Source organism: Nipponia nippon, unplaced genomic scaffold (genome assembly GCF_047370975.1).
Source record: "Nipponia nippon isolate SJK-2023a ecotype South Korea unplaced genomic scaffold, ASM4737097v1 scaffold_26, whole genome shotgun sequence".
In the NCBI taxonomy this organism is placed as follows: Eukaryota; Metazoa; Chordata; class Aves; order Pelecaniformes; family Threskiornithidae; genus Nipponia; species Nipponia nippon.
The window spans coordinates 4,176,033-4,193,019 of NW_028262343.1; the positions used below are offsets into that span (position 1 = coordinate 4,176,033).

The following is a 16,987-nucleotide window of genomic DNA, read 5'->3' on the forward strand; positions in this document are numbered from 1 at the left end:
ACATTCTACTTATCTTAGAAGAGCCTTAACTGGTAACTAAGCTTAAGTATTAGCCTTTTAAAAAAATGTATTTATTTTTACAGTACTTAGAATTAATTGCCAGCTAAAGGTGGACATAAATAATCCTTTGAGGCTATATTAAACGTCTAGAAATCCCTTCACTTTTCATTCCCACCTTGACTAAAATTCTTTAGTTAAATTTGATTGGAAAAAGTTTGCTCAAAGTATTCTGGAACACTTGAAATGCTTAAAATTGATGCTTAAAGCCTTTTTTAAATTTAATTTAATTTAAATTCTACTGTCATAAATGTTTGCAGGGTCAGAACTTTTGTTGTTTACATTCAAAATACACAAGAATTTTATTCCTTTTGAGGTGTGATGTATTGATTTCTGAACTCCACAAAATATCATTATAACACATTGATGGTTCAGTAGTCCATTAAAAATGGAGAAACAAAATAAAACAAAAATTTAAAACTGACAGCTAATGAATGGATAGCATTTCTGTAATTTAACAGTATCAAAATATTCCTCAGGCTATGATCTTACAAACACTTAAGCACTTAATTTTATGTGTGCACAGACCCACTGAAGTTACTTCCCTTGACATATTTAAACAAGCTTAACTTGGAAAGAATCTGAGGCCATACCAATTAAAATATTTTTTTAAATTAGGTATGTAGAGAAAAAAAAACAACTCAGAAAAAAATTCAAACTTTGATTAAAACTGCAATTCTATATCAATACTGAAATACTTGGACTTTTTTTTTTTTTTTAAATAAGGCACTGGCAACTTTGAGAATAAAACCACCTATTTTAATTTCTGAAATAGAAAGTAGGAATCTAACTTGATGTCCTCTTCTCTGAAAGCTCTGCCATTCTAGATAAATAGTAGATAAATAGAGCACTTAATTCCAGATTAAATTAGAATTGAAAGCAAACACGCACCTCATGAACTCCCAAGAGATCCACAACAACAACAAAAAAATATACATATGTAAGGAAATGATAGAATCAGGCCCAGCAACTGTTTCTGCCTACTCAGCACATAGAAATATAACGCATATTTGCAGATAACAATTGCAGATATTTATTATTGCAGTTTACAGATAAGAAATTCCTCTATCACACAATAAAATGTGTGTGACTAGTATTTTATACAGGCAGTATTAGTTTAAATTCCTAAATGAAAAATTTCAACAAGACTACTATAAAACACTACTGTGACATATTGAGTAGTAAAATTGGCAAGTCACACTCCAAAGGAAAATATGTTGAAAAATATTGCTGCTGTTAAAAACTCACCTGTACACTAAATTTATAAGGTTGGGGGGTGGGGCAGAATTGATTGCATACTTTCCAACAGCTTACATATATAACCACTAGAGAGCAGCTTGACATTTAAAGAAGCCTTTTTCTCTATCCCACAATAAAATATGCTTTGTATCAGGTAAGCAAATAGTTTCTCCTGAATATATGCAAAATTTCTATTTACAAATATTCACATGAACTGTTTTCACCTTCCTTCAACCAGATGGATAATTGTAGTTGATCAGAGTATGCCCCCTTATATCTTGTCAAAGGTTACAAATACTGGTTACTTGGCTGGAATCCATTGTTAATAATTTTTGCTGGACTTAAAACTATCCCATATTTCTCCTCATGCAAATTAAACTCCTGAAAGGTTTTTTTCCACCTGTATCAGGTAAAAAGGGCTAATAAAAACCCCAAGAACTAGCTTCTCCAATTTTGGCCAATAAGCAGACATTGTTTATTTAAGTGGGTTCACCCACCCTACCCCCCTCCAGTTACTAAATTTTATAAAAACAAACAAGTACTTCAGGAGTTTCACAAAAAAAACCCAAAAACCAAAACACAAAACAAACAAAAAGCCCCACAAAAAAAACCCCCACAAACCAACAAAACCAACCACAAAAAACCCACTACACACTCTTTCCTAAGAAGCACAGTATAGAAATAATAAACATGATTAAATTCAATAACAAACTGAAGAGTCACAGCAAAAGCAATACTATTAACCTATACTGTTGTGTATAATGACAGGCAAGAAGATATGAATTAAATATTCCTCATAAGGCTTAATTTTTTATACCTGTTTTTGTCAGTGTTGTATCATGCTTTAAAAAAAAAAGAAACGCCATTTTAAATCCATGAAAGCTTTGTCAAAGCAATTTCCAATAAAAGCTTGTTCCTTAAATAAGTTCTGTAAGTACTGAATTTTTTTTCAGACTTCAAAACATTTCAGAAGTCTGGTTTATAGATTAAGCCCCCCACAAAAGCTAATTTTTAATTACAGAAATATCTGAAACCATTATTTTAAAAGAACAAAGAAATATCCAGTGAATCCCTAGATTTTCCACATTATCATATTTGCCAGCTGCCATATAGGATCATATCTACATTTTTCACAGTTCAGGTTTTTTTTTTTTTTAAAAGTCAGTCATATCTCGGAGAATATCAAGTAGACAATTATATACACGTTCACTTTTAAACCCATAAATAAGTCTCAGATTGCTAAGTAAAAGCTACTTTAAAACTCTTCAAGGTCAGAACAAAAGAAACACACATACAAAACAGACTTCTAAAGATCTGTTAAATTACATGCACAGCTAAGAACTCAATAACAGCTATTCCATATCATTCTACTAGGAAACAAAAATTAAAGTTTACATATAAAGCATGATAGAAAGTATGGACAGATATAAAAGGAATCAAGTCAGGCAATCAATTTCACTTCAGCCAAGGTGACTACACTGCTACAGTACCTGAACAGATCTCACTGGCATATTAAACATCGTTCCTGACATGTCAAACGTAGATGATATAGGAAGGAGCTATAAACAAATTGCATTAGCAGTACGCAGAAGTTTTGTTTCCCCTCTCCATTCAAGCATTGTTGGGATTTTTACTTCTCTATTGTTTCATGTAAGATTTGATATGTGCATCCAGGAGAACAGAAGATCAAAGAATGCACTATTAGGGTTGGAACATGGTGAGGTTTGTGATCGCCTCGTGGGACAAAGGGTCCCTACACTACGGCACAGTGCTGTGAAAGTCTTAAAATGTTGTACCTAACAAAATGGATCAGAAGAACAGGTGTGGCTGTTGCACAGGCCTCTTTATAAACAAAGAAAACCCATCCCTTTCTATCAACAGAAGTTATGCAACTTAAAACAAAACCAAACCCATCCCTCCAAATACTTGGATTTCCAAAGAAAAGTCATAGTTAAAAGTAATTTTTTCAACCATGTCCAATTAAATTTCTTTAGCTATCAAGGATATCGAAGTATTTTGCATAATAATCACAAACCAAACTATGTTCTTTCAAAAGAAAAAGAAAATCCATCTAGCTGGCGTAATCAAAACATATTTTGGCTGCTTTACTTCCCCTCCAAGGAAAAAGGATCAGGTTCACATTCTGCCCAGTATTTAGTGATGATATTTTAAATTGGTTTAGCTGGACAGCATAGATTGCACTCTTCCAGTCTCAAATTCTTTTAAGATATATAATTGTTCAGCTCTACATATCAGCTCAAACTCTTGATAGCATTTACAGTACATAAAGAATACTTTTCATCATCTCTAGTTATCAAAACCTCCTGTGATTTCCTGAAATGAACAAGATTAAGCATTCTCATCTCACAGCAATAAATATTGATTCAATCTGTCAAATATCCAACTTCAAAAGATAACTGGCTTGGAGGCAAATATATGTTAACTGTGGCTTTTGAATTCTTCAGCAACTGAAGCTGTAGGCCTATACTTCCAAATAGATTTTACCGATTTTCTTTTCCTTGTTCTTAAAGTGAAGAAATAGTGGAAAAAAGGCAAAACAGAAAGATCAAGAAGTGTAAGGGAATATTTTAGTATAACATGAATACAATGCTACAATAATAAAAATTACCTGGCCTAAAAGAGCTGGCCTTGCAGTCCAGCAGGTCAATATGACATTATTTAATGTATTCTAAAGTAATTGGACTAAGCTGGCAAGTATGATGTAAAAACAACAGGGACTTTTTTTTTTCTTTGGGGGAAAAGTTCATTTACAGTCTACCATTTCACTGTTTCACATATTCAGCACAAACACGTTTATCCTTTTTAAGGCAGTATCAGAAGAAGATTTTCACTGGTAATCAAAAGCAGTTAAAAACACAGAATATTTAAGTTATTCCATATCCAGATAACAGAAAGGTAGAAAAGTTTTAAAATTATTATTTTTACCTTTTCTAGCTTTTTAGCCTCAATATGTCGCAGCACCTGCTCCCTCCAGTCATGAGGGACTTGACTTTTTCCTGAAGGATCTAATAAAGAGTGGTCAGAGTTAACCCTTGGGTTTGATCTCTTTGAAGGGCTAGTCCATGAGTAATTAAAGTCACTAACTGACATAGTTCTTTCTGGTATTTCATTCACCAACGGCTGAGCAATCTGTGGTTGGGACACATTTGGACCATCAATGCTATATGTCCTGGCAGAAAGAGGTCTCTGTTTCCCAGTCATTACCGGTGGAGCTCTTCCCACTGAACGCAAGTCTCTGTACATTAAATAGTCCCCTTCAGGAATGCAGGCCCGCCTTGAAGGTCCAGTATCCCCAACGTTTATAGAAGCTGTGGAGGATACACCACTCTGCCTTTGAAGAGTGTGTCTGGTTGCTCCCAGAAGCAGTCTACCATTTGGTGGAATAGCCCACACATCTATGTGCCTCCCAGCCATCTGTTGATGAGTGTTATACACAGTGCTGGCTCGGACATTGTTATGATTAGATAAATTCATAGTGGCAGAATGCTTTACATAGCTGGGGATTTCTGTGCTGTCAGACCTAAGCAGACATGAAGGAGGTAAGCTGCCTTGTTCTACTTGGGTGTTTTGTTTCTGGGGCCACAAGGTGTCTTTCGTTGTTGCACTGCTGCTGTACTGAATATTATACTGGGGAGTGCAGAACATCTGTGCACCACTTGTCACTGATCCTCTCACTGAATTAGCACCTTCAGGGTTGTGATTTGAGTCAAACTTGAACACAGTTTTTGTAGAAGATACTAAATCAGATGACGACAGCCCAGGAAAAACCTGCAAAGGCTGATCATACAGAAGAGTAGCAGATTTACTTCGGACTATGTTTTTTCCATCTGCACTACCAGATGCTGATTTTACCACTGAGTTTGGCTGTTGAGATCCATTCTCATTGACAATATCGTAGATTTTCAGACCAGTGTCCATACTGGTGATGCTGTGAGATTTCATCACAGGACCACTTCTCTGTGAGGACAAATCTTCAGTGCTTCTTGAAACAGACAGCTCAGCAGAAGAATCACCATCAACTGTAGTGCTTCTCATTAGTTCGTCTTTACTGGGAGACTGTACTGCTTCCTCAGTATGTCCATTTACTTTATTTATAGGATATTTATTTCCATTTTCCAAGTACTCACTTTCCTCTTTTATATTGTTATTCAAAAAGCCCTTTACTGAAACTATTTCCTTTGTTTGTAACTTTTCTACAGGAACTGGTACTGCCTCTTCACTAACCAGTTTATTGATATTCATGTTTATTTGGTCTGATTTGTGAGACTCCTGCATAGTAGTGCTTAGATCAACCCCTTTTCTTATCAGGCCTAATCTTTCTTCAGTGCTTAATTCATATTCAGACAAATTTGTAACCTTCTCTTGCACATTTATTTTTTCTTCTACTATAATGCTCAATTCACCTCCATTTTGCAAAAGATTATTCAAATTTTCATCTTCTCGCCTGGAAAAAGAGATGGCTCTTAAAAGAAATTCCAAAAGGAACCAACATATTCCTTGAATAACTGTTTTAGAAAAATTAATCATTAACATGCAACACAGCCATACTGTACACACAATACAGGACAAAGACCAATATACAACCAAATTTATTATTTGCTATTTTACCACTACAAAAATATATTATACAGAGGGGTCATTTTGGCAACTCGTTTGTGTCATCAATTACGTGATCGTGTTCTGATTTCAGAAGTTTAATTAAATTCAACAGGAATTATTAAAGACAGTTTAAAAGTGTCAAAAAGTACAAAGCAACAATAACTCAATTTTTTTAATCAAATACTTGCAAGTTCCATGACAATTTTGGACAATTGTCTTGTTTCTATTGGCAAATTAAAAAAAAAGGCACCTTTTTAACTAGAACCACAAAGAGAGAAACAATCTGTAATTCCATTCTTTATAAGTTTCTAAATGCTTTTTATAATTTAGTAATCAAATTGATCTTCAACATTATGCAAATGAAAACACAGATATTAAAATAGTGTATTGAAAGTATTTTGCAGGGAAAACAAATTAAGGATGAAATTATTATACCATATTAATAGAACAGATGGGAACCATGTCCTATATACTAAAATTAGCCTCTGAATTTTATTTTCCTCCTGGATTTTTGTTGGTTTTGGGTTTGGTGTGGTGTTTTTTTTTTTTTTTTTATATAACTATTCCATTATTTAACATTATTTTAAAACATTAAAATTTAAAATTATTTCATGAATGATAAAGGAATCATTAATGAATTAAAGGAATAGACATGTAATATGAAATATTAAGTAACATTTTTCTATTATATTTGCTCAGTGGTATACAGTATTTTACAAACCTGATCTTGGATAAAACAGCAGCATGTGTTTCTTTGTCTGGAGAACAGAGAGAAATATCTTGGCTACTATCAGTATTTAAGGAAACAGAATCTGACATTCGAGAAGGAGAGGAACAGTTGCCATTATTTTGATTGCTATTGTGGGTAGCTTCATCTGATAAGGAATCAGCATCTTTTGAATCATCTGAAATGAAAATTTGCCAATTTAGTTAAATGGCTATTAAACACATGTCTGTAACACGTTAGTGTTTAGAAATTGCATTTTGTTCTTCAGTAATACTTATTACTGGAAACTAACATATAAACTAACACCTTTTCAAACTTTGTATAGTCTTACAAAAGACTGTTGGCAATAGTTCCTATTTTTTAAATATTTGTCTCAATGTAAACAGCCCTTACCTGTTAATGAAATTTAACTTGTTGCTTTATTCCAAGTTTCCTTGGCATAAGCTAGTGCACTACATTATGTAATATTTCCCAAAACTATCTATGAAATCATATTTCTGTTTTTGCAATGATTCCAAAGTTTTGAATTACACAAGTCTATTGGCCCTTATGAATACAAAGTACACTGGTTCACATGCAGGATTTTGAAAGTGTACACAGTTCCTGCTTTTGAACATTCTATCATTGTTAAATAGCTATTTATTAGACCAAACAGTCTGGAAAGACCTAGATCACTGGATGAGCTCTATATAGTTTTATAAATGTAAAAAACAGGAAAGAAAAATATTCTTCTGCAGAGTTGGAACCAATGCATTCCCATGCTTTGCAGATCACTTAGGACAACATTTTCAGTCATTTACACCTGTGCACATTGATTCTTACATAATGCATGCATACTTACATCCTACATCCATATAAAAATCATTTATCATTTTAGCCAGCCATGATTTTGACACCAGAAAACATAAGTATACAAACAACTACATTTAAAATTTTACTTCAAGACACAGTTACAGGTGCCAAAAGCATAAATTTTGTGAAAACAATTTCTATCTCCAGAGACAAGAAAGAAGTTTTGACTTAGTACTTTAGCCAGGCATAAAAACCCAAATATGTAATTGATAAACATCAGTCTTTTCACCTGCATGTGATCCTCAGCAGACTCTTCTTGCTACCTCCGTGTGGTTTTCCTTCATCCTCACTAAATCTTACCCTTTTACATATAATGGCCAGGAAAGCCTTTTGTCCTGGAAAGTACTGGACTAGGATATCATATGAAGCAAAATACAATTTGCTCTTCAACTGTTAAATTTTGTTTTCTCTGAATCCTAAGTCATTCCTTACTCTTAAGGAAATGGTTACCCAGACTGAAATTATCTTTCAGAGAATATAAAACTTAGTTAACAAAAACAATGTTCTGAAGTTTCCTGTGAGAGGAAAGAAGAAAAAATAAGAGTAAAGTGACTCTGGAGAAGGAGTTTCCACAAGAGAAGTTTATTCTTAAATCTTAGGAAGAGAGCACAGCTTCTCTGAGAAATTTAAACAAGTGATATTGCTGCCAAAAGCAGCAATAGTCCACAAAATCAGGGGGTGGGGTGGGTAGGGGGAATATGGAATATTTCCAAGGTAACCACCACTTTCTGCAATCCTTTTCTTAAACATATCAATAGTGTGTTCAAGCTAATGGTCCCCCAAAACACAAGCATCTCCTTTCCCCCCTCTGCTTTTAAACTAATAACAAGAATCAAGAAAATGAGTGTGTGGTAGAGAAAGCTGTATTCACATCCTAAAGTATAAGATAATGCAGATTTTTTTTCTGCTTTCATCACTTAGAGAATTGATCATCTATCTTAAAACACAAAAATCTACTTTTACATAATTCAATTGGAAAAACTAGCCATTTTGAGTCATGAAATTATCAGAATCGCACACTTCTATTTTTTTTTTAATGTTATCTAACCTTTTTTGTTATTGCTAAGAGCTATCACTTTTGGTTGATTTATGGAGGTTTCTATCAGTGGTGGTTGCATTTCTGCCATTTTCATCTCTTCATCAGAGGAGAGTTCTTCTGATTCCTGCTAAAGGAAAACCAGCTTCATTATGCTGTGCATTTTAAAGAAGTGCTTAAAAGGTTAAGTAAATGCTATCTAAACTGTCACCCACTGAACAATAAAAGGGAAAAAGATAAACAAGCAACATAACATAGGCGTAACATAGCAACTATGTAGTGCAAGTCAACTGAATTTAGTAATATTTGCCACTGAATTATCTTTAAGAAGCAGCATAGGCAGACTTGCATTGTCACTTATGAACAGTCAAACCGGTACTAACTTCAGCTGCAAGAACCTACTCAGAGCAAGCAGATGCAGCCTCTGTTCCGCCACTGGAGAGAACCTCCAGTTGAGTTCAAGTCAGAAAGTTATCACTGAATCAGCAAATACCCCAGACTGAGTAAACTGGGTATTGATTTTGCAGAAAAGAGCTCAAACTGAAACAGCTACAGAGTAGCATTACCAAGACAATCTTAGGAATGGAGAGAGCTATGCTGTGAGAAAAGACTAAATGACCTTGGGGGGGGGGGAAGAGCAAGCATAGCTTGGGTTGATACCTTTAAGTTTACATTGGGGGTAAATTCCAAAAGGAACAGAAGTTATTTATCTTCAAGAACAACAACAACGGCAGAGGAATAAAGCAATGCTGAATACATTTCAGCTAGAAATCACTAGTTCCTAACTATAAGATGGAGCTCAGTGCACTTATGAAAGAGATTAACTGACAAAGCTGCTGCAAGAGCAGCCATGCGACTGATTCAGTATGCTACTGCCAGGCCTATATCCCTATTATCTTCAAAAAACCCAAAAAAAACCCCCAACACACAAAACAACTGTTTTCAGTAATATTTTGAAGGGAAAAAGCCTTCTTTCCCTAAAGTAGAAACTTCTTTCTTCATGCTTCCTCTTTTAAATGCTACAAAAATCTATGTCACAGATTGCAAAAATAATCTGGCAGTGTTCACTTTTCCTTACAAGTTTCAGAACATTTAATGTGTAGAACCTACTGGAGCACCATCTTTCCCATGATACTAACTACCTGGCCAGTTCTTTGGACTGAAGGAAGGACAAACTTGACTGAGATGTAGCAAACAATGTATGATAGTCTTCATTAAAAAAGTCCACCTGTTTCTCTGCAAACAGAACAAACCACCTCTTCACTGCATCTACAACATTGCCTTTTGCCTTGGATGTAACATACAAGTGTAATCAATGTTGAAATAAAAAAACCCAAACAAACCAACCCACAAACTTATATGCATGCAAAGTTTAGATATCTAGATTCAACTGCATGGAAGTAAGTAATTCAGTATCCCTGATCGACTATGCACTGCTGCCTCATTTACTTACTGGCATACAGCCAGCTTCAAAGAATTGCTGTCACTATCGTTAGACAACTAATATGATTTTCTGAAATTATATATTTAAAGGAAAATGTCAAACCCAATATTTTCAGAAAGGATGTAGAAGCAGGAACATGCTAGTTGGGAAAGAGCCAGCAACAGCCACAACTGCTTGTCACAAAGCCTCTTCAGCAAAAGCATGATAATACACGTTCCACTGCTTACACACCACAGGCAAAAATAAACTACTTGTGAAATTATGAAAAAAAGCATTTTATAGGTTGTGATTGGCAACTGATGAAGTGACAAGTTCCAAAATTTGTCATAAGTCTGAAACACATTCTAAATAAAAAATGAATACATGGTGTTTGTCAGAGATGTACAAAGAGTTCAGAAGTTAAAAATCTGACTCTTTATAAGAAGTAGATACAATTTCAGTCATGTTCATGACAGTTCACTAATAAATAGAGGAATACTTTTTTTTAAACCCACCTTTTACTTTTCATTCCAAATGAATGGGCACAGTCACTTAGATATACAAGTTTCTGATTGCTCCCACAAATCAGATATACTAACATTTCAGTGACAATTATAATCAATTATTTACTGAACAACTGACAATCAAGCAAAAAACTGGAAAATCCTATCTAAGTACGAGTCTTTTCACAATTTGATACTTAGGTCAACTTTTAATTGAGTTCGCTTTATTTTTCTTTAAATGTATACATCTTTCATTATGAACTTTTTATTAGCTATTTCAAATTTTACTTAATATAGTCTGAAGTGAGAAAAATATTGCATTACAAACCATCTGTACTTACAGCACTTATGGATGGCAATTTTCTATTGTCAACATAAATTTTCATCTCTGAATAACAAATTCAATACAACACCAATACAATTCTTTGACTGCTATGATGTTCATTGCAATGCTATACCTCGAGCACGTCTTCATGGTTGACAATTGTTTTTGTGTTCTGCAAGGTTTTAACAAGTGCAGTCATCTGTGAATTTGCAGTGCTGTGCTCAGCTTCTGGTTCAGTAGGCTTCTGCACAGAGCTTCCTGCTGAATATTGCTTTCTCTCATCTGCTTTGTTCTTTATTGAAGCAATTTCTGAAGTCTAAAGGATTAAGAACATTAGCAGAAAAAACATCCTGAAAGGTTTTCAGTAACATATGATAGTTAACATTATATATTTTGGGAAACTATGGAATAGAAAATCTGAGCTTTGAAATGATAAAGTATGAAATGCACCAGGTCGAGATAAATCTCTGCAGATTACTGAGGTACAGTCCCTAACCTTTGCCAATCAGTTTGACTCTCGTCCTTATTGGGGTTAATTCGTACCATTAAATTTCCAGTTAAATAAAAAAAGGCCAAGAACATCTACAATGAGACACGTCAGCACCAAACAGTAGTCCTATCACGCTACATCAACCTGTTAGTGACTCCTGTGCCAACTTGCTACAACTGTCTTCCCAACTTATAGTGCAAAACCTTCAGTCACGAGGGCAGCGGCAAGATCCTTAGAGATTATCCTGATTTTCATTGTGAAGTCTGGTGGATAAAGGAGGATAAGAGGATGACAAAGGTGCCATCCTCCAGAAAGCAAAGTAGCCAGCTTCTTAACACATCCATAGCTTGTATTTGCCTGAGAATCAAGTCACTTTCCTTGTTCTTAGTGTCGGAGGAAAATTGCTACTGCAAAACAGACATTTATTACAGACTTCTTTAGACTGTGAAGAGGTAAGTTCTGTTCTTTGACATTTTTTCCTGCTAAAGCATTAATGTTGAGAAACAAGATAATTAAAAGGAATCAATGACACTCTAGATCTTTGGAAGTTCTTGCAAAGTCAGAAGAGAATATTATATCTAACCTTTACCCCCACATCTTTTACAGAAACTGTCTGGCCTTCTTGTTTTGACTCCTTTGCAATATCTTCAGTAGATTCTTCATCCTTTAGCCTATGTACAATTGTCTGGACTGTTTTAACCATATTCTTCAGTTCATCAGGATACGGAGTTGGATATCTCTTCAGGTTGCCTTCCTGTGTAAAAAAAACCAATAATGTTCTGAATTTAATTAAATGCTATAATTAAAATATCAGTTTTAAAACAGACAATGAATTAGGACAAAATACTCAGCAGAGCAATCCAGGATCTCCACTTTGCTGTTCGAGTCTACCTGGATGTGGTGGGTTGACCCTGGCTGGATGCCAGGTGCCCACCAAAGCCACTCTATCACTCCCCACTCCTCAGCTGGACAGGGGAGAGAAAATATAATGAAAAGCTCGTGAGTCAAGATAAGGACAGGGAGGTAATCATTCAGCAGTTACCATCACAGGCAAAACAGACATGACTTGGGGAAGATTAATTTAATTTATTGCCAATCAAATCAGAGTAGGATAATGAAAAATAAAAACTGAATCTTAAAACACCTTCCCCCCACCCCTCCCTTCTTCTCAGGCTCAACTTCACTCCTGACTTCTCTACCTCCTCCCCCCAAGTAGCGCAGGGGGACAGGGAATGGGGGTTACGGTCAGTTCATCACACATTGTTTCTGCCGCTCCTTCCTCCTCAGGGGGAGGACTCCTCACACTCTTCCCCTGCTCCAGCGTGGGGTCCCTCCCACAGGAGATAGTCCTCCATGAACTTATCCAATGTGAGTCCCTCCCACAGGCTGCAGTTCTTCACAAACTGCTCCAGTGGGGGTCCTTTCCACTGGGTGCACTCCTTCAGGAACAGACTGCTCCAGCGTGGGTCCCCCACGGGGTCACAAGTCCTGCCAGCAAACCTGCTCCAGCACAGGCTCTCCACAGGGTCACAGCCTCCTTTGGGCACGTCCACCTGCTCCAGTGTGGGGTCCTCCATGGGCTGCAGGTGGATATCTGCTCTGCTGTTAACCTCCATGGGCTGCAGGGGGACAGCCTGCCTCACCATGGTCTTCACCACAGGCTGCAGGGGAATCTCTGCTCTGGTGCCTGGAGCACCTCCTCCCCCTCCTTCTTTACTGACCTTGGTGTCTGCAGAGTTGTTTCTCTCACATATTCTCACTCCTCTCTTCCAGCTGCTGTTGCGCAGCAGTTTTTCCCCCTTTTTAAATATGTTATCACAGAGGCACTACCACCATTGCTGATTGTCTCAGCCTTTGCCAGCAGCGGATCTGTCTTGGAGCTGGCTGGCATTGGCTCCATCGGACATGGGGGAAGCTTCTGGCATCTTGTCACAGAAGCCACCCCTGCTACCAAAACCTTGCCACACAAAACTAATACACTGGATTAACTCAGACTTAAGTTTATAAAACCCAGCAAGATTACAAATAACTTTTTAAAATTTGTCCATTGATTGCAAGCATTGATTACAAGTGTAATTTACTTAAAGAAAAAATCAGGATTAATCATCGTTTCCCCACTATTCTTCCCCACAGCACCATCAGTCCAGTAGTCTCCCAGTTATGGCCTACATTGCTTTACATCAGGTGAAAATTTTCCCCTTGTGCTCCACTTTAAATGATCGGGGGGGTGAGTGAGTGAGTGTTGTGTTGTGTTTCATCCTGTTAGATACTCTTAAACTAATAACTGACAACTTGATTTCTTCAGCAGAGCTAAATCCACAGCCAGAGTAAGGAAAAGGATAGGATTTGGGCATAGGGGGAGGGGAAGAAAGAGCAAAGCCACAAGTATTAAAAAGTAAATTCAATACTAACCCGAGGCGGTGCCTCTCTCTCATCTTTGTCTTCATCACACTCAAATGCCACCTGAGCACGCTGTTTCCTCTGTTCCTCCCACAAAGATGGATTGAAGCTTTCATTATCAGATATGAACATAACTAAATAATAATAAAAAAAGACTCTCGTAAGTATAGGATACGTTATGCAAAATAAAAATCCTCTTTTTCTTGGATGATATTATTGGTGGTTTTTTGTATGTATTCTTAAAAGATAAAAGACTAGCAGCACCATAAATTGACGACTAGCTGTGCTGCTACTGCTTTATGAACTTGGCTGTATTTTCATAATAGTAAAATCCCCATCTGTAAAGTAAAAAAAAAAAAATTCATACACAGCTGTACACTAGTCTGAACACTCACAGTTGCAAATTTTCAGAACTCTGCTGCAAAGTATTTTTATTTATATATATATATATGTATAAATATGAAAATATTTTTTATATATAAATGATACTTATATAGATTTACATAGCCTGACTTCAGTGAGGTGGTCTCATTAAGCACATAAGAGCATTCACCTGATTTCACCTAATGAAAATTAAAAAAAGGAAGAATAAAAATGACTTATGAGAAAAACCTGCATTATTACTAATCCTGGAAAAAACAAAAGCACCTAAAACTTAAGGTAAACACATGATTTTGCAGAAGTTATATAAGTGACAGGAGCTTTACAAAGTATTACTTGTGTAATTTTACAAGAGGAAAAAAAAATGTTGGCTACCCAGTCTCTTATTCTAGCATGTCTCTATGCCTTGCATTACATTAGCCAGGTTCTACTTTAGCTTGCCAAATAGTCTAATAAATGTCACCACCACCCCAGCAAACCTATGTACTTCACTAGCAATACCAAGACTGTTCATATTAACTATATCTGAAATAGAAAAATGCTTAATTATAGGGCTCACCAAGTGATTTGGAATATTTGTTACACTGCATTTATTGGGTAAACTTACAATTTTAACACATCTGAAAAATATTCTAATAGACTTTGCTATTGCTGAAACAGTTCCTGGCACAAAAAAAGAACTTTCTAAAGAATTTTAGGAATTTTAAATTTTAAAAAGGTTATTTATTAAACTTTAAACCTTCTGTTTGGAATGACTGCCTCAGAGGGAAGTATTCTTGTCAACTTAAGCCAAACAAGCAGCCCTTTCCTCATCTACAGAAAGAGACCTCGCTACTAGGGTAAAATAAAGTTCAAATGGAGAGAATACTTTCAGGAACTATCTTCAGCTTCACTGACAATCTCCAAATGATTTTATGATTATCACATTCTATCAGAGGTATTGCACATGTGTTATCTGCATTAGAAGGTACTAAAAGTGATGTAAAATTTACCGTTTTTTGCAGATATTTTTGATTACTCAGTGTATTAGACACTTGTGCCATATAACAGAAAACGTTGCCACTTGTCAATTTTCAATTATTTCCATTAATACCTCCATTTCTGTTAAAGCAGCACAAGCTTTTTCCTTTTGCACACGGAGGAAGGAAAGTGGGAATATAGAGACTTTACTCTCTTTTCCTAATTCCTGATGGGGTTACTCATAGAATGTTACTCATTTTCCTAAATATTTTACAAGTGTGCAAGAAATAGCTTTCTGGCAAGGTCTTAATGTTCTGGGCCTAACTTTTTATAAAACAGTTTGAACTAAATGTGAGCAAAATGCGTTTTTTTCTGGACTTTTTTTTGTCTTCTTTTAAAATAAAATACAGAATGCTATGTACTTTTCAAAAAAATACGTACTCAGTAATGGATGAAACGTTTTGTCTATCATTTTGTTAAAAATAGTCAGTCTGAAGCAGACACCTGGCAAGGAGAATTTAAACCCAAACCATTAAGCTCTGCTGGAAACAGGGTGTCACACTGGGAAGTGGCAACCAAAGAATGTGATCCCACCAGTCCATTCCTCACCTCACTCCCCATACATGCACACTTCCAACTGGAACACAGTTTCACCTAGAATTTACTAATATATGGATCACATTAAGTTACTGTTCTCATTCTTCAGATGTAACTCTTCGTCACTTACAAGTTTACTTCAAACTTGTATCTAAGTATCATCTAGTGAAAATCACGTTAGCTGGACTGTCTTCCCATTATTATTTTCAAAAGTGAGCATTCCGACAGGGTATTTCAGAAATTCTTACCATCCTCAGTCCTTGGTTGCTGGGGGAACATGTAATTAGTAAGCACTGTTTTCTGTGTGTCAGGGTCAGCTTCTTTTTGAAGAGGGATAAGTGGTTTAGACTAAGAAGCAAATGAAATAAGGGTATGTTATGAGAATATATGTGTAAAAAGTAAATATGATCAACATATCACAGAGCATGCCTGTCCCATTACTTTGCAGATTACTCTGCCTTGTATTAAACCATTTCTCCTCTGAATAATTTTCACAAAAAGAAGTTATTAACATGTCTGTCTGTGACAACTGGCTTTGACTGAGAACTGAAACTCAGTAACAGCTTTAAGAGAAGAGCAAACACTGGATATTCTAGAAGTAACCCAGTTTCTTGCTAGGACTTATTACTGTCCCAAAGGAGTCTGATCTGGAATACACAGATATATTTAACCATTTAAAGCAGTGGACAATCATATATAGAGAAAAATTTTGTACTCAATTTTTTTATATTGACACCAGATTGAAATATCCCCCACCCCTTACAAGAAAGGGCAGGGGATTCTTGAAATTACTGTATTGGTAAAGGTGCTTTCATTATACTACACCTGAGGCTAGTGGATTTCTGGCAGCCCTGTACACCTTAATGCCATTCAGGAAATTGGCATAGTACAGAGGGCTTCAATACACAGGAAAAATGCAAGCCACAAGCCCGTGAGTTACTTCTCAATAGCTTGAAAGTTGGATAGTCACAGAGTTCAAAGGCGGGACAAGAAACTCAGCACAAAAAAGGCATGCTAAGTTTCCCCAGTGGTATATCTGTGGAAGAAACAGCATGCTACACATTCAAGTACTAGCTTATCAAGCACTACCTTTCCTGTGTAAACAAGCCCGAATTAAGAAAAAACAAAAACAAAAAAACCCCAACATCTGTTAAATTGCATTTCCTAACAGCACAGAACTTTGCCAGAAATATGAAAGTCTCCAAAGTCAGGTAGGCTCAGTGTTGTTTGTTTTAGGAAAACCAACACAGTAATAATGTCAAGGAAGTATTGATGTATATACACACAGTACCACATCTCATTAACAGATGGCTCTATACTTGTCAATTCCATTAGGAATAAAGTCAACATCATTATTTTTAATTTTTAAAAACTTAA

The 16,987-nt window shown here is 35.9% G+C and overlaps 1 protein-coding gene across 50 annotated transcripts in view; it reads right to left on the reverse strand.

Moving 5' to 3' along the window:
- Positions 1-16,987, reverse strand: part of LOC104013993 (erbin-like) — a 120,739-nt gene that overhangs the window by 16,418 nt on the left and 87,334 nt on the right. For 48 of the 50 annotated variants that reach the window (XM_087762545.1, XM_087762553.1, XM_087762554.1 and 45 more), the window contains 7 exons: positions 15,859-15,958; positions 13,685-13,806; positions 11,856-12,026; positions 10,916-11,098; positions 8,544-8,661; positions 6,638-6,821; positions 4,243-5,761 (listed from right to left, as the gene is read on the reverse strand). In XM_087762545.1, the coding sequence (XP_087618671.1) occupies positions 4,243-5,761; positions 6,638-6,821; positions 8,544-8,661; positions 10,916-11,098; positions 11,856-12,026; positions 13,685-13,806; positions 15,859-15,958 (2,397 nt within the window). The remainder of the gene's footprint in view (positions 1-4,242; positions 5,762-6,637; positions 6,822-8,543; positions 8,662-10,915; positions 11,099-11,855; positions 12,027-13,684; positions 13,807-15,858; positions 15,959-16,987) is intronic. The other 2 variants (XM_087762520.1, XM_087762518.1) reach the window with 2 other exon arrangements.